The 25,941-nt window shown below is 44.6% G+C and overlaps 1 protein-coding gene across 8 annotated transcripts in view; it reads right to left on the bottom strand.

The window, feature by feature from the left end:
- MAST2 (microtubule associated serine/threonine kinase 2) overlaps positions 1-25,941 on the bottom strand; it is a 424,890-nt gene that overhangs the window by 26,548 nt on the left and 372,401 nt on the right. For all 8 annotated transcript variants that reach the window (XM_060231742.1, XM_060231744.1, XM_060231743.1 and 5 more), the window contains 6 exons: positions 23,594-23,726; positions 23,126-23,291; positions 18,378-18,479; positions 16,937-17,059; positions 8,080-8,189; positions 4,048-4,202 (listed from right to left, as the gene is read on the bottom strand). In XM_060231742.1, the coding sequence (XP_060087725.1) occupies positions 4,048-4,202; positions 8,080-8,189; positions 16,937-17,059; positions 18,378-18,479; positions 23,126-23,291; positions 23,594-23,726 (789 nt within the window). The remainder of the gene's footprint in view (positions 1-4,047; positions 4,203-8,079; positions 8,190-16,936; positions 17,060-18,377; positions 18,480-23,125; positions 23,292-23,593; positions 23,727-25,941) is intronic.

Here is a 25,941-nt window from a genome sequence, read left to right as displayed (position 1 = left end):
CCAAATTGCCGTTAGTTTTAGATAACTGATGTGATTAGCCCATTGTAGCGAGTCCCAGGTGTCTCCCATAGTTAGGCCTCTGAGGTGGGCTCCCCAGCCCAAGAGGGCAGCATCGGTCATTAACAAAAAGGAGCACCTTCTAGCAGATTGGGAAGATTCCCCCACCAGATGAGGGAGTTTCTGACTGACTGTGGCAGCATGAGCATGCGAGTGGGCAGGTGATGAGAGGGTTTGAACACTCCGAGAAACCATAGCTGGAGCGGTCTCATACGCAGCTTTGCCAGAGATATAACTGCAGTCGTAGCTGCCATGAGCCCCAATAGCCTCTGAATGGAATGGGCAGAGACTCTTTCTGAAGCCCCAATGCTGCTGATAAAGTCTGTGCCCTTGCACAGGAATGCTCTGCAGACAGTGGAGTCAATAAGGGCCCCGATGAAAGGGGCTCTTTGGCAGGGAACCAGATTGGATTTCGGGAGGTTCACGCAGAGGCCCAGCAATGCTAGCGTCTGTAACGTTATTTGGATGTGCTGCGACAACCAGAAGCTGGAGTTGGCCACCAACAGAAGCACTCAAAGTACGGGAAGCCTTTATGCTCTTATCAAGGTCCTGTAAGGTGGTATCAACTGATGAATGGAATAGACCCGAACCGTCGAACAGAAGGTCCTCAATGGCAGACCTCGTGTCATGATTAAAAGTGGTAGACCTAAACCATGCATGTCTACAGAGGGCGAGAGCAGACAACAATGTTTTGCCAAAGGTGTCAGCTGCATGCTTCGAGGAATTGAGCTGCTGCTTTGCTATTAACATGCCCTCCTTCTGGATCGTCTGCAGAGAACGACGATGTTCTTCCGGAAGATGCTGGAGAATGGTAGATATTTGATCCCATAGAGCAAACTGATAATGACCCAAGCAAGCAAAATAATTGGTCGACTTGACTCCCAAAGATGCAGTGGCGCAGAATTTCCTACCAAATGCATCTATCTTCTTTCCCTCTTTATCAGGAGGAGAGGATGCACAATGCTTGTCTTTGGACGATGATGTGACCACTAGGGAGTTGGGCTTAGGATGATTAAATAGGAATTCTGCTCCCTTTTCCTGGATTTTATACATGTGGTCAAGCCGTTTGGTAGAAGCTGCAAGGGAGGCTGGTTTCTCCCAGGGTCCCTTGACAGTTTGCAACAAGACGTTGGTAGGGGAAGGGCAACAGCGGTGGACACGTCACGCTGCACTATGTCAAAAACCAAGTCATCGACCTTGGGCTGGGGTTGTTGAACCGACAGACCTAAGGAGGTTGCCATAAGCTTAATTAAGTCTCCGTAAGATTTTAGGTCTTTTGATGGAGAGATCAGAGTGTCGTCAGTTACCGGCGTCGATGGCATAGGCTCAGAATGATGTTGACCAGAGTCGGCCCCGATCGAGCCAGCTGTCTCCTTGGCGTTGGAGGATTCTGGTTCAAACAGGTTTGGTTGAGTAGGAGGTGGTGTGGCAGGGCATTTCGATGCGGATGCTGATGTTGGTTTAGATGGTTTAGGGTCCTCCCAGTGTCGATCTGCAGAATAGTAAGCTGATCACTGATCCCAGTCTGGCATATCCTGAGGATAATGCCAGGGATAAGGTGGATGATAAGGCTGAAAAGGATAGCCCTGTCTATGCTCCCAAGGCGGGGGGGCACCATGGTACCATTGGTACCTGTCGTCATCACATCTGGGACAATCTCTTTGATCTGGAGAGCTCGGTTTCTCCCGGTGAATGGGCGAGAGGAACCTTCGGGGTTGAGATGGGGAATCATCCTTGCTCCCACGCGCTGATCCCGACGAGCGCTGTGTAAGGTCGATCTGCTCCAAGTTGGAGATGGGAGCCTGTGGCGAAGGGGATCTACGGGGCGTGGGATCCCTTCAGCGTGGAGAAGCCATGATCTTGGGAGGGGCCAACCTTGGTGGCGAAAGATCGGGAAGCGCTGCTGACAACATCAGTTGAACCCTTTCAAGGGAGGCCTTCGAAGGAGTCGGGGAGGTGTGCTCCCTCATCGCAGATGACTTCTGCTTCTTCAAAGACTTGTGCTCCTCCCGCTTGCGTTTAGGCGAAGCGGTCGAAGTTTTCGAGTGTGATTTTGTGTTTGGAGTCAATGTCAGATCGGCCTTCTGGGTAGGCGGCGTCTTGGCCGTCGTCAGGGTGGAAATCGATGCCGAGTGGTCTGAAGACCCCGGTGCCGAAACTTGTTCAATCGGATGAGGAGCTAGAGCCAATTGAAGCAATGCCACCCGGAGCCTCGCAGCTCTATTTTTCCTGGTTTTCTTCCTGAATTTTAAACAGTGACCATAGGAATCAGTGCAATGCCCCTCTCCCAAACAAAGTAGGCAAAGGGAGTGACCGTTGGTCGGAGCGAGCTTGCTGCCACACTTAAGACACCTCTTGAAAAAACCCCACATAGATGTAAGTCCTACTGACTGGAGGCTGAATGCCTGCTGGCGGGAAAGATAAGAGGGGGGAAGGGGGGGGCGAAGCCCGGACTCACGAAGACAGGAGGAAGACTTCTTTTTTTTTTCCCCAACACGACGAAGAGAAGAACAGAGAAGAGGAACTGGAACACAACAAGGAACGATGAAGGAGCTAATAATCCTAACAGCAACCAGAGAGATCCAAACAGTGCGGCAGTCAGAAAAAAACGGGCGGGATCTTGCTGCCTCATCCACTGGGCATGCGTGGTTGTTGCCATGGGCATACCCAGTGGTCGGGACGCAAAGATCTATTTTAGAGCTTTTCAGTAACAGTTGGAGCCAGCGCAGGCGCCTGGAATCCCAAGGGTGTGATGCACAGAGACCACAAAGAAGATCTTAATACATTTAAATATTTATGCCAATATAGTACTGTGACTGACTAGCCTGAAAGGACTAAACAGCCATTATTATAACAGCTCTTCTCTCTCTCAGCCTAGTCATCCAATTTGTTAATGGCAATACAATTTTCCTAAACTCCTGACATCACGTAACCTAGATCCCCATCACAGAATCTGTGGTGGAATTTCTGTTCACATGTGCTTTGGTATACCAAAACTGAATAGATTTTAATGTCTCAGAAAGAGCCCATTATGAAAGCTGAAACATTTATTCTGAAGAAGTATTCTATACTGATTTTTAAACACATATAAATTTGTCATGTATCTGATGACTAGAGCTGTGTTTCTCGAAAGCTTATAGTACAATAAAATTTGTTAGTCTTAAAGGTGCTAGCTACTATTAACTCTTTTGCAGCAACAGAATAACATGGCTAACTCCTCTGGACATATAAATTCTGGCTGTAATCCTTACAACAGTCCTAACTCCATATCTGAAAATGAAGCTAGAAGATGGTTTCTCACTTGTCTGATACCAATTAGTACTTTAATGGCTGATATAAAACTTTCAGATGGGTGCTTAATGACTCACACTACTCCACACAGTATGCTTCAGAGCAAAACCGAATTATGCAACAACACTGGAAGGTCTAAGTGAAAAACTAAGTGATACTATTTGTGAAAATTATTTTTCCATTGTGAAAGTTATAAACAATTATTTTTACATTCATATAATATGTGAAAGATCTGTAGTGGTGGTAACTGCTGCACAAATTGTTTTCTCTTTTTATTACATTAAACTGTTAATGTCTTCAAAGCATTCTTAAGTTGTTTTATTTTTAATACAAAAGCAGAGTGACTATTTCTTAATGTTCACTGAGCAGGCAATTCTGCCCACTTTTACACTGCTTAAATTTCATAGACTTCAATGGAATTACAAGAGCTCATGCCTCGTATGGTAACTAACAGCCAATCCCAATATTAAGATTTTTATTAAGAGTCTTTGTATTCTGCATAGTCAAATATCGATTGAGATTATATCAATCAGATATAACACTCTAAACATTTCTCTCCCCTCCTCTTTCATTTTTACATTTACAGGAGAAGATGCTCTGGAATATCACTTTAGATCTGTCTCTAAAAAGAGAAGGCGGTTTTCCCACTGCAGCTGAATTCACACTTAGCCTTTTCTTTAGCAAGAATGCTGAGCTCACATTTCAGGTGACCCAATTACCCAGCTGCGATCTCGACTCTTCAGGCCTGCAAGGCTATCTAGTCTATCATCTTTCTCTTCACTTAAGCTGCGCTTGGTGGGAGGTGGGGTTCTCCTCTCTTCATGGATGGAAAGACGTTCCATGCTGCTATACACCTGCAGATATAATGCAACTTCATATCAGCATATGGAAGATAATTCTGTTAGCTTCTTTAAATCACAAAGTACCATTCTCAGAAAAGAATGTTTAAACAGAACAATTAAATCAGGCAATATTCTTTGATTTGTTATTGCAGGCAGTAATAGAACATGGTGCCAGCAACTTGTCCAGGTTATGTTGGAAACTGTGTGCGCCCAGGTCAATTTGTCTTTTCACTAGACAACAGTTTGCTGCATTTAAAACATGTCATGCCGATGTTGCCGTAACAGCCTTTTTAGTAGTATAATAGCAACAGATTTTGGAAACATGATGATTAACCAATTTAATCATAGGAATGGGTCAGCTTTTGTAACATTTTCAAGCATAGAGGATATCTATTTCTAAAACTCAACCCATAGAGTTTTTTGAAAGAGAAATTCTACTCCCTCCTGACTAATTTGCTTAGTCAATCATGCTTCAACAGCTGTTTTACAATTACATTTCAAATTATTCAACAGTAAAAAGGAATCCATGTTTATGAAATTTAACTAGACTGAGAACCTTATTTGCATAAGAGTGATGAAAACAACGTTATTAAAAATTCACAACATCAACAGGATAGCTATTAATAAATTATCTGGCTGAATCGTCAGACAAGGTTTTCAAAATAATGGGCCTTTCATGCCACTCACATTATACAAATTCTGTACGATTTTCTGAAGCTCAAAATACAGACATGCCTGCATTAGATCAATTTAGCACGCCATCAAAAACAGCACAAGTGATTGATTAAATCTGTAGAGGGACCCCATCACTATCTTGGATGAGTACCCCACTTCCAAAAATTGAACACTCCTACAGTGTGCCTTGCTTTTATTTCAACAAACATCTTGTGATGTCCCAAGCACTACACTTCAATGCTTCGTTATCAAGTCTTTTCTGCTATGAAAATGATTTGCATATATTCATCCACTTGGCTGAGACACTAATATCCTTTTTTTAGGAGACTTGTCAAAAGAACAACATTTTACATAGGGGAAGGATACAGAAATTATGAAAAGCACTTGGTGTTGGCCCATTTATCCCCTACAAACATATAACTATTTCTCTTTGACTGACCAATCTTGTAAGCTGTATAGAGATGGCAAGCCAAAAAAGACTGACTGATATCTAGCGATTTTTGTTCAAATCCCCACATAACCCATAAAGCTCACTGGAAGATAAAGCTCTATCCTTACAGAGCTGTTAGGTGGAAAAGATAGAAAGGGAATATTTTGTAGAGCTTCTCAAAGAAAAGACAGGCTAAACGACAACAAAACTAATAAACAAACAAACTACATAATCCATAGCAAAGGGGAAAAATAAAACCCTTGAATTAAAGAAAACTTTTTATTGATTTACTTATTTGCATTATTTATAGTGTGCCTTTTTCACAGGGACTCAAGATGAATTACACATAGTGAGTCAGTGCAATCAACAAAATGAGAAATTCAATAACCAGTGCATTGGGATTCTAGAAGTCTGGAAACAATGGGAAAGAAGTCAAGCATTGTATATATATTAACATGATACGTTAAGTGGTACAAAAATTAAATAATAGGATCCTACTTACAGTAAGCTATACACAGCAGTATAGACCAGTCCCTAATCATTTATCCAAGTAAGTTTGTGAACCATTTTGTACAATACAACACTATTACCAGTGCAGAAAATCTCTCTCAAATAGCTCAGTTTTGCATAGTTTGCAAAAAACCAGGAGTAGGAGCTTTCCTGATTTCCACGGACAGGCCATTCCACAAGGTAGGAGCCACAAATGAGAAAGCACATGTACAGACAGCTGTTGATTTTGTGCATGTGCAGGTTAGTACCTACAGAAGTCCCTGCTGACATTAGTGAAATAGTCATGGAGGAGCATAGGGAGGGAAGCAGTCCCACAAATAAGATGGTCCAAGGCCATGAGAGGTTTTGTATGTGATAGCCAATACCTTAAACTGAGCCTGGTAAAGCATATTTGCTCAGTGTGTTCCAACAAATTAACAGCTATTATTTAATTTTTTATCTCAATCTAAATTAGAAGCAGCTCTCCCAAAATCACTGGGAGATAATGACAAAAATCCATTGTTAGCAATAGGTGCAATGAATATATGAATTCTTACAATAAAGATTCTATTTTATAAAAGGAACAGAAAACACTTGCTAACCCTGGAGCAACACTGCAATTCTCAATTTAAAACGCTATCATTAGTAAGGATGAACATGAACCAGGAAAACCCCAACGGCAGACAGCAGAACAGATCACTAGCAGAAGTCGGATGGTGGTGATGGTGGTAATAAAGGCACCCAATAGCTAAGCCCCTGTGCTCAGACCCAACTCCAAAAGCAGACAGTGGAGTAGACACTAGTAGGAGGTGGAGGGATATAAAGGCACCCAATAGTTAAGCCCCTGTGCTCAGAGCCCAGTCTCCACTGCACCCTAATCCCAACCCCAGCAGCAGAGAGCAGATCACAAGCAAACAGAAAGCAAAGCAATGAATCAGCTCTACTAGCTCCATGCCTTTTCTCTTGCTTCATCAGCCAACAGGAAGGAAGAGAGCTCACTTAATATATAGCCTTCTGAGCTCATAAACCAGAATGGGAACTCTGTTATTGGTAGTCAGGACTGTTTGTTAAGTTTTGGAAGGCTCCTATTGGTGTTTCCTAGGCTGGAGAATTCTGCCTCATTGTTGCCTTAGACTAGAGTTCAACTAAACAGTTCAATTGATCAGTGTCAGTCTATCTGCAAAATGTAGTCATTCATGAACTGCCATGAACCACATCATAACTTTGTGAAAGTTCATGGTAGAAGAGCTAACATGAACTTGACTTCACAGACCATGGGCTTGTCAAAATTTCTGAGAAACTTTAGTTTGTACCCATCCCTAATCATTAGGGATGGGTACATTTAATCATTTGATTAAATTCAGCAACTATTTTCAGAACTTTTTGTTTGGTATCTTCAGTACTATTTTTGAGCTGTCATAAACGGATTGCTGCTGTTGTATTAGCAAAAAGAGCAGTATTAACTACATATTAATGAAGTCAGCCTAAAGTCAATATTATTTCCTTTATCTAAACTTTAGCTTGCCTAATGTCTAAAACTTCTCTATTTAAGGTGCCAGCCCACGGAGTTTTGTTTTGTTTTTCACTCTGGCTTTTATTTACAGGATTGATCTTAACATAATTTTTATGGTTTGCTTTTAGAATGAAAACTACAAAAATAATTTTAAACTTCTCAGTGTTTTATGTTTGTATGCCCTGGCTAGGCTGTTAATGCTATGTTTTAAATGACAATTTTTAAGATATTAAATTTTTATTTTGTAAACTGTCTCAAATTCCCTGGAGAGGCAGTATAGTAACTTTTCTATAATTAACTCAGACTGATTTTTCTTCAGTAAGCAGAGTTTATTTTTCACACAACAGGTAAAAATGGTGATCTCACTCTCTACTCCCACCTCACTACAGATTGGCACATGCAAGTCTCTCAACCCAGAGACTAAACTTTCCCAGGACTGAAAATGGCTCCTGGAGGAGGTAGGAAGATCCCAAGCCATCTGTGCTTTCTACTGGCAATTTGCAGGATCCTAATAATAAATGACTGTGCAAGCTATGATAAACATTCAGAGTATGTGTAACCTCTTTAAAAATATGTTTTGCCCCAATACAACCAAGTAACTATTAACAATTGTATTCTTTGAGATCTCTTTAATCTTACCTGTTACAGCAGAGAACCCTGTTAAATGCAGTAATTTATAAATGAACAACTTTTGTAGTTGCCTTCATGATTGAAGAATCACACAGTCCTTCATGCTTTTTTAACATTGTTTAGATCTTATTAACTCAACAAGCCCTACATACCTTGCTAAACCTTGGTGAGCATGAGGAAAATTGTCTAATTTCTACATGATCATCATCATTTGTGTCTTCTTCTTCCTCAGAATCTACATGATGGTATCGCTCAGAGCGTGCTGCAAACAGGGAAAGAGAGAGACAGAGAGAGACTGAAATCATGTGCTTAAGACCAACAACGTTATCAGAGAGGAAGTGTTGGTCTGAAAGGTATCGCTAAAGGCCTCTGAGGGAGAACTCATTGGGGCCAGTCCTGACTAGGAATACCAGTTCCAGGTTGGTTGGAAATTCTTGCAGATTTTGTGGTGGAGTTTGAGGAGGGCATAGGAGTTAGGGCTTCAGAGCGGGGTCTGCCAGACCCAAGTTCTTGCTGTGGAAGCTGACTAGGTGATTTTGGACCTAGTCTTTCAGACTTTCAGCCTAACTTGCCTCACAAAGTTGTTGTTCAGATCAAAGGGGGGGGGGAGAGGACAATGATGTAAGCTGCTTTGGCTCCCCCCACTGTGGAGAAAGACTGTCCTTTTCCTATATGGAGGCTGCATGGAGAGGGGAGGAAATGGAAAGATGAAGTCAGATGCAGATAAAGGGAAGGAGATAGGGTTGCCAACTCCAGATTAGGAAATTTCTGCAGATTTAATGGGTGGAACCTGGAGAGGGTGGGGTTTGAGGAGGAATAGGACCTCAGGCAGGTACATTATCATACACTGCAGCCCCCAAACCAGCCATTTCCTCCTGGGGAACCATTGTTGCCAATTTCCTGGTCAGGGCTGGAGATCACTCAGAATTACAACTACTTTCCAGATGGCAGAGATCAGCTCCCCTTGAGGTGTGTGTGTGAGGGGGGGGGGGTGAATGCCTTCACTTGGGTGAGTGGGACAGGAAAGGGGGGCTTGTCCACAGCCTCTTTCTAGAGCCTGTTGTATATTTTTCTATGGGTCTTATTCCTAGTACTGAGGACTGAGTACAATAGGAAATGGCTATTGTGGGGAAAATATCTATTGTGTGGCCAGAAGTAGGAAAATCCAAACTTTCCCATCCACATGCTAGCCTTCCAAGCTTTGCTGTGATCTTTCCCAAAACTTCAGAGAAGAAGGTTTGAGAAAGACAGGAGAACAGCCAAGGAAACCCTGGGAAGTTCAGGAATGCACCATAATGCTATGAGGAAGCTGGAAAAAAACCCCAACAGCATGAAACTCAGAGCAAATAACCCATGTAACACCCTTAGTTAGCAATTAATTACAACTTGTACTATCAGAACTGAATATAGAATCATAGAGTTGGAAGGGACCATAAAGGCCACCTAGTCCAACACCCTGCTCAATATTTATCATACAAGAGAATTTGTAATTAATTGCTAACTATTTTCTCTAGCTACCATCCCTTACAATGAATGATTGCTCTTAAATCAGCTCTGGTAAAATACGTTCCACCTCATGGATGACAAACCAGGTCAAAGACTCAAAGTAGAAGAAATGTGCAAAGCTTTAATATAACTCAGCAACAATCCAAATCTCCAAATATCATGTTTGGACCAAGTAATAAATCACCAGAAAGCTGCCGCCTTCTTTTTGCAAGGGATAATGCAGCACAAAGGACTTTACAGGTAATTTCTAAGTAACAGATTAACAAACAGATTTTGAATAAAGCTCAAAATCTACTGATGGGTGTTTACATGAAGAGATTTATGAGCTAGATTTGAGTCTAGTAGCACCTTGCCAAGTACAAGTAAATTAAATTTGCAGATGATACTAAATTGGGAGGGGTTGCAAATACAGTAGAAGACAGAAACAGGATGATCTTGACAGGCTGGAAAACTGGGCTAAAACTAATACAATGAATTTTAACAGGGATAAATGTAAAGTTCTGCATTTAGGTAGGAAAAATCCAATGCATGGTTATATAATGGGGGAGACTTGTCTTAGCAGTAGTCTGTGCGAAAAGGATCTAGGGGTCTTAGTGGACCATATGCTGCACATGAGTCAACAGTGTGATGTGGTGGCTAAAAAGTTAAATGCAATTTTGGGCTGTATCAACAGAAGTATAGTGTCCAGATCATTTGAAGTGATGGTATCGCTTTACTCTGCTCTGGTAAGACCTCACCTGGAGTATTGTGTTCAGTTTTGGGCACCACATTTTAAGAAGGATATAATAGACAAGCTGAAACGGGTCCGGAGGAGGGTGACGAAGATGGTGAGGTATTTGGAAAAGACAGGTTGCTTACCTGTAACTGTAGATCTTCGAGTGGTCATCTGTGCATTCACACTCATGGGATAGTGCGCCTGCGCCGATCCCCGAATCGGTATCTGCAAAAGCCCGGGATTTTTTCGCGCTCGGCGCCACCAGGCATGCGCAGGCGACCCACTGCGCATGCCCACCGGCGCCCGCGCGGCAATCCCGCCAGTTCCTCCCTGACCGCTGGAAGCCCCCTTCTGGGGAGAGAGAGACCGTCAGCAGTGGGGAAGGAGGGCGGGTAGTGTGAATGCACAGATGACCACTCGAAGATCTACAGTTACAGGTAAGCAACCTGTCTATCTTCTTCGTGGTCTCTGTGCTTCACACTCATGGGAGATTAGCAAGCAAAGCATACCTGGAGGCGGGAAGACGGTCAGCCTGAAGACACAGCCTGTAGCACCGCAGCTCCCAACCGAGTCCTCTGCTGAGCATGCACGTCCAGCGCGTAGTGCTTCATGAAGGCATGCGGAGAAGACCAGGTAGCCGCCTTGCAGACATCAGAAAGGGACACACCTTTCAGGAATGCCACCGACGTGGCCATCGCCCTAGTGGAGTGTCCACGCACAGGTCCAGGTAACGGCTTTTTAGCCAACAGATAACAAAGTTTGATCGTCTCAGTAAGCCACTTGGAAAGTCTTTGAGACGAAATCTTGGACCCTAACTTGGGGGCAGAGTAGGAGACAAAAAGCTGGTTATCCTTACGAAAACCCCTTGAACGGTTTAAATAAAATAGGAGGGCACGCTTAACATCCAGTGCATGTAGCCTCCGTTCCTCGTCCGAGGAAGGACTAGGGTAAAAAGTGGGTAACCAAACTTCTAAGTTAAGGTGAAACTGGGAAACCACTTTCGGGAGAAAAGTAATGTCCGGGGCCAAAGAAACTCCGGCCTCCCTAAAGGCAAGGTATGGGTAGTCACACCGCATCGCTGTGAGCTCCCCCGCACGACGTGCTGACGTGATGGCAACTAAAAATGCAGTCTTCCAGGACAAAAGCTGCAGGGAACATGTTGCCATGGGTTCAAAGGGACGGCGAGTTAACTTGTCCAAAACCAAAGTCAGGTCCCACAACTGTGGAGGGGATCTAGAGGGGGGATGAAGCCGGAACAGGCCCTTTAAAAATCTTTTGGAATGCGGGTGTGCAAAAACAGAGTAACCCTCGACCGAAACATGGAAGGCAGAAATAGCTGCCAAATAAACCTTGATGGAGGAAAAAACTAACCCCTCATCGATCAAAGACAAAAGAAACTCAAAGACTGCCGGGAGTCCAACCGAGTTGGGTGGCACAAGAGAGTCAGCCATGAAGTCACTGAACCTCTTCCACTTCCTCTCATAAGAGGCACGGGTGGAAGGTTTCCTGCTACTCTGGAGCACATGCTGAACCCTGGTGGAAAAGTCTAGTGGTCGATGAACCACGCTGTCAGCTTCAGGTGCGGCACGTTGTGATGGAGCACGTGTCCGCCCTGGGCCGACAACAGGTCCGGTTCCGCCGGGAACTGGTAAAAGATCCCCTTCGACTGCTGGAGCAGAATCGGGAACCAGCTCTGACGGGGCCACCACGGGGTCACCAGAATGCATCGTGGTCTCTCCTGCACTAACTTGTGGACCACTCTCGTCAGCAGAGGTAAGGGTGGGAACATGTACAGGAACCACCCCTCCCACTGAAAAAGGAGTCCGTCTCCCAGGGAAGTCGGGTCCGCACCCCCCCTGGCACAGAACAAGGGGCACTTCTTGTTCCACGCTGTGGCGAAAACATCTAGCTGCGGATAGCCCCAAAGTTGGAATACTGGTTCCAGGAACTTCCACTGCAGTTCCCATTCGTGTGGGGACGCTGCACCCCTGCTGAGAGAGTCCGCCTGTATGTTGAGGACCCCAGGCAGATGCGTAGCCTTCACAAAAATGTCCCACTGGAGGCACTCCCTCCAGAGATCTAATGCCAGTGAGCATAGCCTGCGAGACACTGTCCCTCCCTGCCTGTTTATATAACACATGGCAGTGGTGTTGTCCGTCAGTAATGCCACGGTCTTCCCCGCTAACAGAGGGCGGAAGGATCGAAGGGCAAAGTGGACCGCCAGCAGTTCCAGGTAATTTATGTGGTACTGGCCGAGTTTCAGCGGCCACTTGCCCCCCACACATAAGTCCTCCAGATGAGCTCCCCACCCCCACATGGAAGCATCGGTGGCGATGGTCACGGAAGGGGTTGGTAGATGAAAGGGAGCCCCTTGGCAGATGTTGCTCTCCGACCCCCACCATTGCAGGGATTGAAGAGCCTCGGATGGGATGGTGAACCTCTTCCGAGGTGAGTCTCTGAGGGGGCGAAAATGGCGCAAGAACCATAGCTGTAGGCCCCTCATGTGCAGTCTTGCAAAGCGCAGCACGCTCGTCGTCGCAGCCATCAGTCCCAGCATCCGCTGGATCTGTTGTGCTGTGCCCCACTGTCGCCTTTGGAGAAGCTGTACTAGAGTCATGATGTCCCTTGCTCTCTGAGCGGGAAGAAACGCTCTGTGCTGATCCGTGTCCAACAGAGCCCCTATGAATTGAACTGTCTTTGACGGGGTGAGATGAGACTTCTCCACGTTGACCTGCAACCCCAGGGTGCCGAGAAGACGCAGAGTAATGGCGATGTGAGAAGTTAAACTCTCCCTCGACTTCGCTACAAGAAGCCAGTCGTCGATGTACGGAAAAACAACGACTCCCTGAAGGCGAAGATGAGCAGCCACCACACTCATCAGCTTCGTGAACACCCGAGGAGCAGTAGACAGTCCAAACGGCAGGGCCCTGAATTGGAAGTGATGAGCACCCACTGCAAATCGTAGGAAACGCCTGAACGCGGGATGGATGCTGACATGAAAGTAAGCATCCCTGAGGTCCAGGGTCGCCATCCAATCCCCCTGATTGATGAGGGGCAGGATCGTTTGCAGTGTAGCCATTCTGAACTTCTGGTATAGAATGAATTTGTTCAGACCCCGCAAGTCCATGATAGGCCGTAGACCCCCGTCCCTTTTGGGGACCAGAAAGTAGCGGGAGTAGAAACCTCCCACCCTGGTCTCCGGTGGAACAACCTCTATGGCTTGTTTCTGTAGGAGGTTGCTCACCTCCGCCAGCAGAGGTGGGGAAGGGGGAGTGGTAACTACCACGGACTGGTTTGGGGTCTGGATAAACTCTATCTTGTAGCCCTCTTGAATAATGGACAGAGCCCACCTGTCTGTGGAGATCAACTCCCAGGCAGGCAGGAAAGGGCGTAGGCGAATGGAATGGTCGACAGTGGGGGCGATGACGCGTGCTTGCGGGAAGTCAAACCCCCTGCTTCTGTGGCCGAGCCCCCTTAGATTTATTAGAAGGCTGGCCCCCATAACGGTTTCTGCCGTTGCCGGAGTAGGGTGGCCGTTCAGGTTGCTGCGAGCGAGGACGCCACTGCTCAGGGGAGAACTTCTGATAGGGCTTCTTGGTCCAAGGCTTGGACCATTGTTTTGACTTCGGAGACTTGGAGGAAGGTTGGACCCCCAAGTTTCTGGATGTCTTGACACTCTTGTCAAACTCTTGCAGCGCCGTATCGGTCGTAGCGCTGAAGAGCCCGTCACCCTCGAAGGGTAAGTCCTCGATAAAGGTCTTGGTGTCTTGGTGCAGTGCCGTCGACCTGAGCCAGGAGTGTCGCCTGATGCAAACTGCCGATGTAATGGCTTTGGCTGAGGCTTCCACCATATGTTTCGCTGCAGCCAGTTGCTGTCTGGCTACAGCGAGACCTTCCTTTTGCAATTTCATTGCCGCCGTCTTCTTGTCCTCACTTAGTGAAGAGAGGAAGGGGGAAAGCTGTTCCCACACGGCATACTGGTACCTAGCCATGCAGGCTGCATAGTTAGATACCTTGATGCCGAGTGCCCCCGCTGAATAGACCTTGCGGCCCATCCCGTCGATTTTCCTACCCTCCTTGTCCGGTGGGGAGGAGTGCACCTTCCTTGCCTTCGAGGAGGAGGAGACCACCACAGAATTCGGACGTGGGTGGGTGAACAGAAATTCAGCACCTGCCTCCTGAACCCTGTACATATGGTCCAGGCGTTTGGAGGAGACGGGTGTCGAGGAAGGCTTCTTCCAAGATTCTTTGATGGCCTGAAGAATCACCTTGGTGACTGGAAGGGCCACCGCAGTGGACGTGTTCCTCTGCATTATATCGAACACGTTGTCATCCACTACGGGTTCCGGTTGGGTCACAGGCAGTCTGAGGGTGGAAGCGATGCGCCTCACGAGGTCGCCATAGGATTTTAGGTCTTCCGACGGCGAGATCGGAAGATCCTCCGCCGTGTTGGAACCAGGTGAGGGTTCCAGATCAGGGATCTCACTGTCCGACTCCGATGACGAGGAGTCACGCTGAGTGGAATGCTCGGAGAGCCTCGGTGTCGACTCTCGCGGTTGAAGTTGTACCGACGATAGTCTTGGAGGAGCTGCGACCGGGACTAGCTGTCGATCCGGGGGGACCGACGCCGACGCCTTCCGGGAGTGATGCGAGACCCTCGACATCGCAGAAAACTCTGAAGCTTGTTCCCAGTCTTGGTAGTCCTCCGGGTACCACCGACAGGATTCGTATCTGGAGTAGGGAGGCTGCCACCGCCGTTGCTCCCATGGTGGTATTGGGAAGCGTTGCGGGGTGTAGGATAGGTCCCGTCTGGGTCGGGGCTTGAAGGGCGGGTCTACGACCGGTGCCGAAGCGTCTACCCCCGACGTCGATCCGCTGCTCGACCGACGCCGTGAGCCTGAGGATGAAGACCGTTGGGTGAGGTCAATTTCCGGCTCCTGCTCCGACGCCGACAGGCGTTGTTGGGCTGTTGGGCTCCTGCGCGGAGAGACCCGAATCGATTTCGGCGGTTTTGCCGACGTCGATGCGCCTTCCGACGGAGAAGGAGTGCGGGGTCGCTTGCGCTTCTCCTTCGATTTCGCCTTTTTCGGAGCTCGGGTCCCCGAGTCCTCTCGGCGTTTTGTAGCGGGCGCATCCACCGAACCCTCGTGGGGACGCTTCGTGGAGCCACGCTCTTCCGGCAATTCCAAAGTCAGAATCGGAGCAGCATCGGCCGATGCAAGCTCCTGTGCCGGGGTGTCGGTCGACTTCGGTGCCGAAACCTCCATCGGTCGATGAGCTCGAAGCGCCGATTCGGTGAGCGCTGCCGATAATCGAGCCGCACGGTTCTTCCTGGTCTGTTTCGAGAACCGAAGGCAGTGCGGGCACGACTCAACTCTGTGCGCCTCCCCCAAACACAGCAGGCACAGGGAATGTCCGTCGGGAGGGGCAATCTTCCTCCCACAAGCCCGGCAGCGCTTAAAAAACCCCCAGCGACTTTCCATAAGCGGTCGCGCGGGAAAAATTTTTCCTTCTGCTCAGAAACGCCTGAGAGAAAAGGGGGGTAAAACGGAGACGGACCACCCCAAAGGGCGATCCGCCGGACAACAAAGAAAACGCTTCTTCTTCTTTTTTTTTTTCTTTTTTTACTAACTATCACTAACTAACACTAATAACTAGCTAACTAACTATTTACAAGACCAAACGGGCTGGAACGAGAGAAAAAATCGCTCTCACCGACCGGAGAATCAGAAAGGGAACCTCTCTAGCGCAGCGGTCAGAAAGGAACTGGCGGGATTGCCGCGCGGGCGCCGGTGGGCATGCGCAGTGGGTCGCCTGCGCATGCCTGGTGGCGCCGAGCGCGAAAAAATCCCGGGCTTTTGCAGATACCGATTCGGGGATCGGCGCAGGCGCACTATCCCATGAGTGTGAAGCACAGAGACCACGAAGAAGATCCAAGTCCTATGAAGAAAGGTTGAAGGAACTGGGCATATTTAGCCTGGAGGGGAGGCGGCTGAGAGGTGATATGATCACCATCTTCAAGTACTTGAAGGGCTGTCATATAGAGGATGGGGTGGAATTGTTTTCTGTAGCCTCAGAAGGTAGGACCAGAACCAATGGGTTGAAATTAAATCAAAAGAGTTTCCGGCTCAACATTAGGAAGAACTTCCTGACCGTTAGAGCGGTTCCTCAGGCTTCCTCGGGAGGTGGTGGGCTCTCCTTCCTTGGAGGTTTTTAAACAGAGGCTAGATGGCCATCCTACAGCAGTGAAGATCATGTGAATTTAGGGGGAGGTATTTGTAAGTTTCCTGCATTGTGCAGGGGGTTAGACTAGATTACCCTAGAGTTCCCTTCCAACTCTATGATTCTAAGTAGGAACAAAGATCCTTGAGCCCTTATATCCCAGTCAGAAGGTGGGAGGTGTGTTGCAAAGAAGGGAGTCCGGATGCAGAGGTACAAGGCATATTGTGATCAGTTTGATTAAAGCAGAGGAGAAATGCTTAGCAGCAAATTTTTCTGCTCTAAAGTATTTCTTCTTTACTCATCCTTTGTCCCTTCTATGTATCCTGTGTTCTTCCCACCCGCTGACTGGGATGTAAGAACCCAGGGATCTTCATTTGACTTGTATTTGATAAAGGCAGCTTTGACTCTCCAAAGCTTCTACCCTAAATATAAGGACTCGAATCTAGCTTTTCTGCTGCAGACTGGCATGGCTACCCTCTGAAACGATTTTCATGGAAGTGAGCTACTGAGATTCACATCTTTAAGGTCGGTGTAACATAATATTTTCAGGTAGAATTGTTCCTTACTGTCAAAGTAGCTTGTGTCATCTTCTGATTCTAACTGTGGAATAAATTCTGCTTTTTGCCTGAGTAATCCATTCCAGTCTAAGTTCTTAAAGAACCTGTGTTGTTTCACTTCAAAAGCACTACCTGAAAAAACAACATTAACAACAAATTTTAAATATGATGTAGCCCAACAACCCTGAGCATGTCGATTTGAACTGGAGTCACTAAGCTTTGTTACTGCACAGAGAATAAATGAGGATGAAGGAAATAAAAATTCATATTATCCTGAGCTTTAAGGATAACCATATATATAATAAAATTACTGATAAATAAAAGGAAGAAAACATCCTTGTCACACACTTCCTGACAATCATATAAATCTGAGGCCTTTTCAAATATAATTAAACCGAAAATGTTTTTTCACATATTCGCTGCATAAAACAGAGAATGTCTCCAAGCACCTACAAAGTTCACATGCCAAATATCCAAGAAAACCAATATTTTAGACTACAAAAGGCTTTCACTAACATCAACTGACATGCAGGAACCTAGAATGGATTGTGAGAGGGAAGCTGCCTTATTTGGCAAAGAATCTACATGTCAAAGGTTTTTTTGTTTTGTTTTTTTAAAACATCAATAAACACTAAGGGTGTGTACAGGGGGGAAATGGTACTTTCCCTGGTTTGGGAAACCAAAATGAAAAATAATGGTTAATACAGATATTCCCGGATCTCAGTACTGGTATTATACTGGGATTTGGGAAATATTCACCGTTGCCAAAAATATTCAGCTGGCCATTAGAGTGTGTAAATTTTCCTCCCCGTCCTTCCAAGCAGAGAGGAGTGAAACTGACCTGTTCTCCCACCCCTGAGCTTCCCCAGCCATGGCAGGCTGACTAGGCATTTAAAGATTCCCCAGCCAGCCCCATAGGGTACAATAAAGAGATCACATCTCCCAAGTCCAGGGCCCAGCTGGAGAAGGGAGGGAATGGTATTTAAATGCCCCCCCCCCCTCTGCCTCCTCCAGCCATGGTGCTGTTGCCTTCCCTTCCCCAGTCACCCTGCCATGGGAGCACCTTATCGGTAGCTGAATCAGATTAGATAATTAGATTTGGCTGAATAAATACCTGGGAAATACTAATAATGTATTTTTGGGGGTATTTATTCTATTTGGCAAAGCCAAATGCACACTGCTAATCAACACTAGGACATGCAATGCTTTGATAAATGTAGCAAATTAAGGAATGGCTTATACACTCAGCCTTTCTACTTCCCATACATAATGCCTTCTTTCTACTACAAAGCTCTTTATGCTGTTTATCACCATCCTATCAAAGACGGAATGAACAAATTCAATGAGGTTAACAAACATTGTTCCCCAAGATGAGTTGTTTTTTTCTTTTACAACTTTTCATTACACTTCAACATTTCCAGCAAGTATTTTTCTAAGAATCCATTTGTACCTGTTCCCAGTCTTTCCAGAGGGTTTTGGTGCAGAAGTTTACCAATCAAGTCTTGTGCATCTGGTGGTAAAGCTTCATCTCCTTCTGGCCAGGCAATTTCATCTATAGAAATGATACTGATGACCTTAGGAAGATATATGTTGCACAGTAATAAAGATCTCTCACATAAAGACTTTCAATACCCGTATAAGAACAATAAGTCTACCAAAGTGTTGAACATGAACTGGAAGGACTATGGGATGACTTTTTTGTCAAAAGAAATGAATAGTATCAATGGATGACTGATGAAATACAAAACAGCTACAGATAGATGAGAAGCAAAAGTAAAATATGAGAGAAGTAGAATCAGAAGTCTAAATGTAGTATTCCCGTGACTAGCACATAGAGACAAAGAGAATTATTATAATAACAGTGTAAAGAAACAGAACAAAAAAAAGGGGGAAGAATGAGAGATCTGTCCCAAAGATCCAAGAAATCAAGGGGAAATTTAAAGTATGGCTAAGCGTGCTGAAAGACCAACATGGAAATATATTAACTGAACAGAACAAAATAAGCAAAAGAAAAGAACAATAAACTGAAGATCTATTTAGAAGAGATGAAAGGATAAAGATTCCTTCAAAGAATCTTTTGAAGAAGAACCTGCAGTTTTAGAAAGCAAAGTGAAAGCAACACTCAAAGCAATTGGGAGAAACAAATCACCAGGAGTACAAGGGATATCAATAGAGCTTTTCTGAGCCACAGAAAGAGTTCATCAAAATCTTAACACTATTATGCCAACAAGTATGGAAAACAAACAATGGCCACAGACTTGAAAACATTAAATTTATATTCCAGTTCTAAAAAAGGAGACATCAAAAGCTGCAGCAATGATCAGACTATTGTTTTAATTTTTCAAACAAGTAAAGTGATGCTCAAAATCTTACAACAAAGACTGTCACCATATATAGAGTGAGAAATGTCAAATGTTCAAGCTGGATTCAGAAAAGGAAGAGGCAGCAGAGATCATATTGCAAATTTATGTTTGTCAGTGGAACATAAAAGAGAATTTCAGTAGAACATTAGCTTGTGTTTCACAGATTACAGCAAAGCTTTTGGCTGCGTGGACCATGAAAAGTTATAGTTGATTTTAAAAGAAATGGGAGTGCCAAAACATTTGATAGTTTTGATGCACCATCTATACTCTGGACAAGGGGTTACTGCTAGGACAGAAGATAAAGAAAGAATGGTTTCTAATTGGCACAGATTTTAGACATGGATGTTTGTTTGTTTGTTAAATTTATCAACTACTCTCCCCAGTGGAACCAGGCTCAGGGTGGTGTACAATTCAGTCATATAAAACATCAATAAAACAAATAGGATTTTAAATAATAAAAACATAATAATCTAATTCATTACTTGTCTTCATTGACTACATATGGTGCTAAAATCCTAGCATTCTAACAGCACCGCTATCTCGTGGGGACTGAGAAGGACGTTGAGTACAGATGGCGCTAAAATCCTAATATTCTAACAGTGCTGCTATTTCGTTGGGCATGGGAAATGCCAGTGCCAAGATGGAACTGTTGCCTGGTGGAACATCTCCCTTCCCACATATTAAGGAGTACCTGGGTGATACCCTCTCTCCCAGCGCCACCCTCTGTCCCCAACCTTGGAGAAATGAGGCAAGCCACAGCAAGACTAACCCTGACTCCTGTGTCAGTGAGGTGGTGGGTTAAAAGATTGTGATTGACTGTGTCAAACACTGCTGTTAGATACACTGCTCTTAGATACAGTAACATCAGCAGCGCTGACCTGCCTTTATACAGTTGTCTGTGGAACTTATCTGTGAGGGCAACCATAGCCGTCTCCATCCCCTGGCTGGGTGGAAGCTGGATTGGAATGGAACCCAGATCCAGGATTTTATCTCCCTGTCTTTTCAATCTATATGTAGAACTGGATTAGATTTAGATGGTGAAGTGAAAAATGATGAAAAGAACATTAACTATTTGAGATATGCAGATGACAACACAAAAAATAGATGATGGCAGAAAATAGTGAAGATCTGACACAACTACTGATGAAGGTTAAAGCAGAAAGTGCCAAAGCAGGATTACAGCTGAAAACAAAGAACACAAAAGCAGTAATGAATACTGAAGAATTACACTACTGTAAGGCTGTTGAAGAAACTGAAATTGTTCAAAATTTTCTATTCCTTGGCTCAACCAAAAGGCAGACTGCAACCAAGAAATCAGAAGAAGACTAAGATTTAGAAAGGCAGCTATGAAGGAGCTAAAAAGTAGTGTGAGGATGAGTCACTGGTGACCAAGAAAAAGATAATTCATACTGTTATTCCTCACTACTATGTATTGGTGTGAAAACTGGACAATGAAAGAAAGCTGACAGGAAGAAAGTAGATTATTTTAAAATGTGGTGTTGAGGAAGAGTTTTATGGATACTGTGACAGAAGTCTCTCTCTCCTGGCAGGAAGCCCCCAAAAGGACAGTGGTGGCAATGGTACCTTAGTGGAATAGCTGCCTCCAAGAGGTGGAAACCAAGAAAGGGAATGGGCAGAACAAGGTTTGTAGGTCAAGTAGGCCTGTTCCATCACAGATACTAAGGACTTTCAAAAAGACAAATAAGTCAAGCTTGAACTATCACTGGAAGCTAAAATGACCAAACTGAGGCTAATGTATTTTGTTTTCACATTATGTAAAAACAAGACTCACTGGAAAAGATGGCTGGTCTAGTGACTGTAATAAATTCATTCATACATACACTGGAAAAGATAATAATGCTAAGAAAAGCTGAAGGCAACAGGAAAAGAGGAAGACTCCATATGAGATAGATTGACTCAATAAAGGAAGCCACACCCCTCAGTTTGCAAGACCCAAGAAAGACTAACAGTAGGACATTTGGGAGGTCATTAATTCATAATGTTACCATGAGTCAGACATGACTTGACAGCACTTAACACACACACATTGTCATAGCACATGATATCTGCTAAGTAACAATATTGTCTTCTCCTTGTCCTGCATGAAATTATTTTTAGTTGGGTTAATCATTTTTCTATCATCATAGAACAAATTTCTCCAAAACAAAATGTACAGAAAAAAACAACCAAAGTGATCAAGATGCTAGAGTTTCTTCCCAGTGATGTAAGATTAAAGAATTTAGACCTATTAGGGTTTGTAGAATCTTTCGGGATCAAGTGCCGTGTTCTACTGGAGAAAGTTTTCCTTCCAGACGTTTCGTTCTCAGCTGCGGAGAACATCCTCAGTGGCATTGCAGCCGGAGCAGGCGCTCAGACCTTCTTGGCTGCTGTGCATTGAGTGCATTGACTCAATGCACAGCAGCCAAGAAGGTCTGAGCGCCTGCTCCGGCTGCAATGCCACTGAGGATGTTCTCCGCAGCTGAGAACGAAACGTCTGCAAGGAAAACTTTCTTCAGTAGAACACAGCACTTGATCCCGAAAGATTCTACAAACCCTAATGATGTTACCAGCCGTGAAAACCTGAATTCTTTGATAATTTAGACCTACATAGTTTAGGGGAAAAGATATACAAAAGGGAAGATGAGGGTTAATAAAATTAAACATGGCATAGAAAAAACAGAGAAAGAAAGTTCCAGCAACCTCTAAAACACCGTGGCTGCATTCAGATATGAAACTAAATTGACATTACGTCTGAAGGTGCACAAACCTAGCTTGTTACCAATACTTCTATGCACACCTCACTCCTTGAACAGAGTACAATGAAATAATCCAGTTTAAAATCTGCTTGGTTACTTAGTATCCCATCTTGTGTGGAACAAATTGTCCCAAATAATCAGCAGTCCGTCACTCATTTAACAGGAAAATTGGGTTAGCTTAAAACACAGGTTACATGTTTCTTTAGAACTGCATCAGATTCTATTAAAAATGGGAGAGATTACATGAACTGGATGCCAGAATATAGTAAAGTTCTTCCAGTGACAATTACCTATTGATCTTTTACTCTTTTTGAAGCACTACTCAAAGATGAACAGGTTGGTAACATTAATTTAGGCATAGCAAAAAGATTTCTTTAATTTTGAGGCAAAGCCTCTTGGGTGTTGGACAAGCTTATGTTATCTCTGCCCTTTATAAAAAGTTTATCTTCCTCATGCAATCTCAAGGACAGAATAAACTCATGAGATTGATAATTTAGGACCTGGATCTTAACTTTTAATATAATATTTTATTTATACAATTGTAACTATATTTATTTAAACTCAGTTTAAATATAAATTATTTGTAATTATGTATTACAGATTCCCCTGATGAAGCCTGTCGGTGAAACTCGTAGGGAATTTTTGAAAACTTAATTAAGTAATGAAGTCTCTTTTTCTCTGATTTTGCACCACTGGCCTTGGCCCTATTTTTATTTCCAATATAAGACAAAATCAAACAATCTAAAACTAATCAGAATGTAGATATAAATTAAATAACATTAAAACATCTGACAAATGATATTCAAAACCATGTCAGATAAAAGGCCACCAAAACAGCGCTGCCTCACAATGCCATCTGAATTCTACAAGGGAAGAAACAGCCCTTATGATTTTCAGCACATTGGTAAAACCTTATTATTATTTTCAAGCTTCACATGCATCTAAATTTAGTTCATTCTGCAGTATAACTGTAACATGTATTCTAATGTAAACTTGACTGCTAATTAATGGAATTGTCATGAAGCCTTTTGCCAAAGACCAACTGATGAAACTTGCTGCTGGTAAGGAAAGGTACATACCACTGATAACTTGACCAAATAACTCTTCTGGTGTGTCACCAAAGAAAGGAACACAGCCAACTAGAAACTCATATAGGATAACTCCCATGGCCCACCAGTCCACAGGTTTTCCATAACCCTGCCGCAAGATCACTTCTGGGGCAATGTATTCTGGAGTACCACACACCTAAATAGGAAAAAAAAAGTCATGCAGAAGATGTTTATTTAAAAACATTGTATTTTTTCATAGCTCACTGCAATCTTCACTAATGCATATTTATCTCATGGTAACATCCTAGGCAATGAGACTTTTACTATGAAAATCTCATAAACCAGTTTACTCAGGAGTTATATGAAATGCCTCCAATTTCCCAAGAGAGCTGCAAAGAGATAAAAATAAAATGCTGAACTTTTATAACTGAAGTTGTTTTTCCCCCACAAAGAGAATGTCTCTTTGAAGATGTATGGTCAAAGATAATTTGAGCTTACCTGCTTATCCAAGAATTCTCTGGTATCTTTCTCTATATGCCCCTCATACAGGTTTGTTGTCAAGCTCATTAAGCCAATTTTAGAAAGGCCAAAGTCAGTTAGCTTGATGTGACCCATTGATGTTATAAGAAGACTGGGGGGGAAAGGGAAACACCAATACTTAAAAATTCCTATTTATGAGAAATATTGTAATAAAGCAAGCTATAATGTTATACTACTTAATTACCCATAAAAACATGTTGATATTCTGTTACTTATAGCTCTCACTGCCATACAATGTCTTATGGGAAACAAGGTTAAATATCTGATTTAAGTGTGTGGCAGAACATGCCTGCTCTGGCCTGAAGGCCCTATTCTGCCCTGCCCTCCTAGGTTTTTCTCAACATTTGGAAAGGTTTTTCTTGCCATCACCACCTGACCTTTGTATGAAATTGCCCACTGGGAGGGTCAGGATTCCCAGCTTTTCTTCCAAGTTCAAAGAGCTGGTAGGGGATACGAGGGAGCTTTCTGGGAGTGAGGGGCAAGGGTGATGTCCCCACCATCATGATGTCATGCTGTGTCATGGCCGGCGGGGGTGGGGCTTCCCCACTGGCCAACAGCAGGCAGGAGCCCCCAGAATCGTATGAAGGTGAACTGAGGTACATCTGAAAAACAACTGAACAGACTTCCTCCCCCTCCTGCCTGTTCTCTGCGGGCAGGCGGGGAGGGGAAAGAAGGACCTTTTAAAATGCAAAATGGAGGTTTGGCTCCCAGGACAAAACACATTTCTTCACATTCTGTTAGTGTATACATTTTTGTTTACTACTTAATTGCCATGTGTCTGGCTCAATGTACTTAATTGCCATGTGTCTGGCTCAATGTCCCCCCCCCCTCTTTTTCATCAACCCGTCTTACCCTCCACCTCCCCCTCCGACTGATCATTAAAACGCCATACAACACAACTGACCAGCGACTTGGGCAACCCCAATAGAGAAGCCCTGTACGGGGCTCAGGGGAGCTCAGTTTGCACACGGAATAAACAACATTGGCGTGGATCAGAGAGACAAAAATCATCAATGTGGAAGACCATAGAAGAGATTGCCTCCCTTATCTCTCCTCCAGACTGTAACACCTGCACTTGCACTTTAAAACACCCAAGCCCAATAAACCAGGCGGACAATGGACAACGTGCAATCTATTCCTTAATGACTGACCAATGGCCTGATTATCAACAGAACTGTCATAATTTTATTGTTAATTAATTTATTAGGATATTTTAACTCAATCAATTGGTAAATTAGATTTAATATATATTTATATATATTGGAATGTATTTATTGATTCTCAGTTTCTAAGAATGAGGGGTGGGGAGGGAGGATATTTATTGATACTGGGAGGATTAAATTTATAGAAGTTTTTGTAGCAATTGATTGAAATAGACTGGGGAGGGTAACTAAATTAATTAAATTAATTAATTCAAGGTATAGGAAGTGGGCCAAGTGGTGGGAGTCAGAGAGGTTAGTAAGAGGATAAGCTAAAACGACAGACCAGGAGAGAATTGGCAAATAAGATCTGAGAATTTTACCCAGTGCAACCGCAATGTCCGGCCAAGGGATTCCAGTGCTCCTGGGGAGGGGAAGGTATGACGGTGGGAGTAGACAGTTATTCAAAGGAAGGAGACAGAGACAAAAAGGGGCTCGGCCACCTTCCAGTCTACTTCCCATCCCAACGGTGGCAGGTAGTGGGGCCAAGAGGAATGGCTCGCCTCTGTCATTGGTGTTATGCAACGCCAGGTCCGTAAACAACAAGACTGCGATCCTGAGGGAGTTTCTGCTCCAACAGGACATGGACCTGGCTTGCGTGACCGAGACCTGGGTGAGGGAAGGGGAGACAGTGGCTCTCTCCCAAATGGCCCCCCCGGGATACTCGGTCTTTCACCAATCGCGGACCAGCGGGCGGGGGGGAGGAGTGGCGTTACTCATACGGGAGGATTACTCCTTTCGGGCCCTCCCGGACCCAAGGATCGATGGTATTGAATGTGCTAGTTTGGCGTGGGATGCCGGAGAGGGGTTGGCAGTCTGGTTGGTGTACCGTCCGCCTAACGCACCAACCGGCGCCTTACCATCACCATTGGAGGCAGTGGCGGGCTGGGCGTTGAGGTTCCCGAGGCTTATGGTCTTGGGTGACTTCAACGTCCATGCCGACGACACGGCCTCCACTCAGGCGATGGACCTAGTGTCTTCCATGGCGACACTGGGGCTCTCTCAATTTGTTACGACTCCCACGCACCAAGCCGGGCACACACTAGACCTGATCTTTGCGTCCGGGATTTCGGTGAGCGATATCGCGCTGGAAGCGGTACCATGGTC

The sequence above is a fragment of the Heteronotia binoei genome, chromosome 2, assembly GCF_032191835.1.
Source record: "Heteronotia binoei isolate CCM8104 ecotype False Entrance Well chromosome 2, APGP_CSIRO_Hbin_v1, whole genome shotgun sequence".
NCBI lineage: Eukaryota > Metazoa > Chordata > Lepidosauria > Squamata > Gekkonidae > Heteronotia > Heteronotia binoei.
Note: the sequence above shows the minus strand (reverse complement) of the source record. Positions and strands in the feature narration are given on the sequence as shown.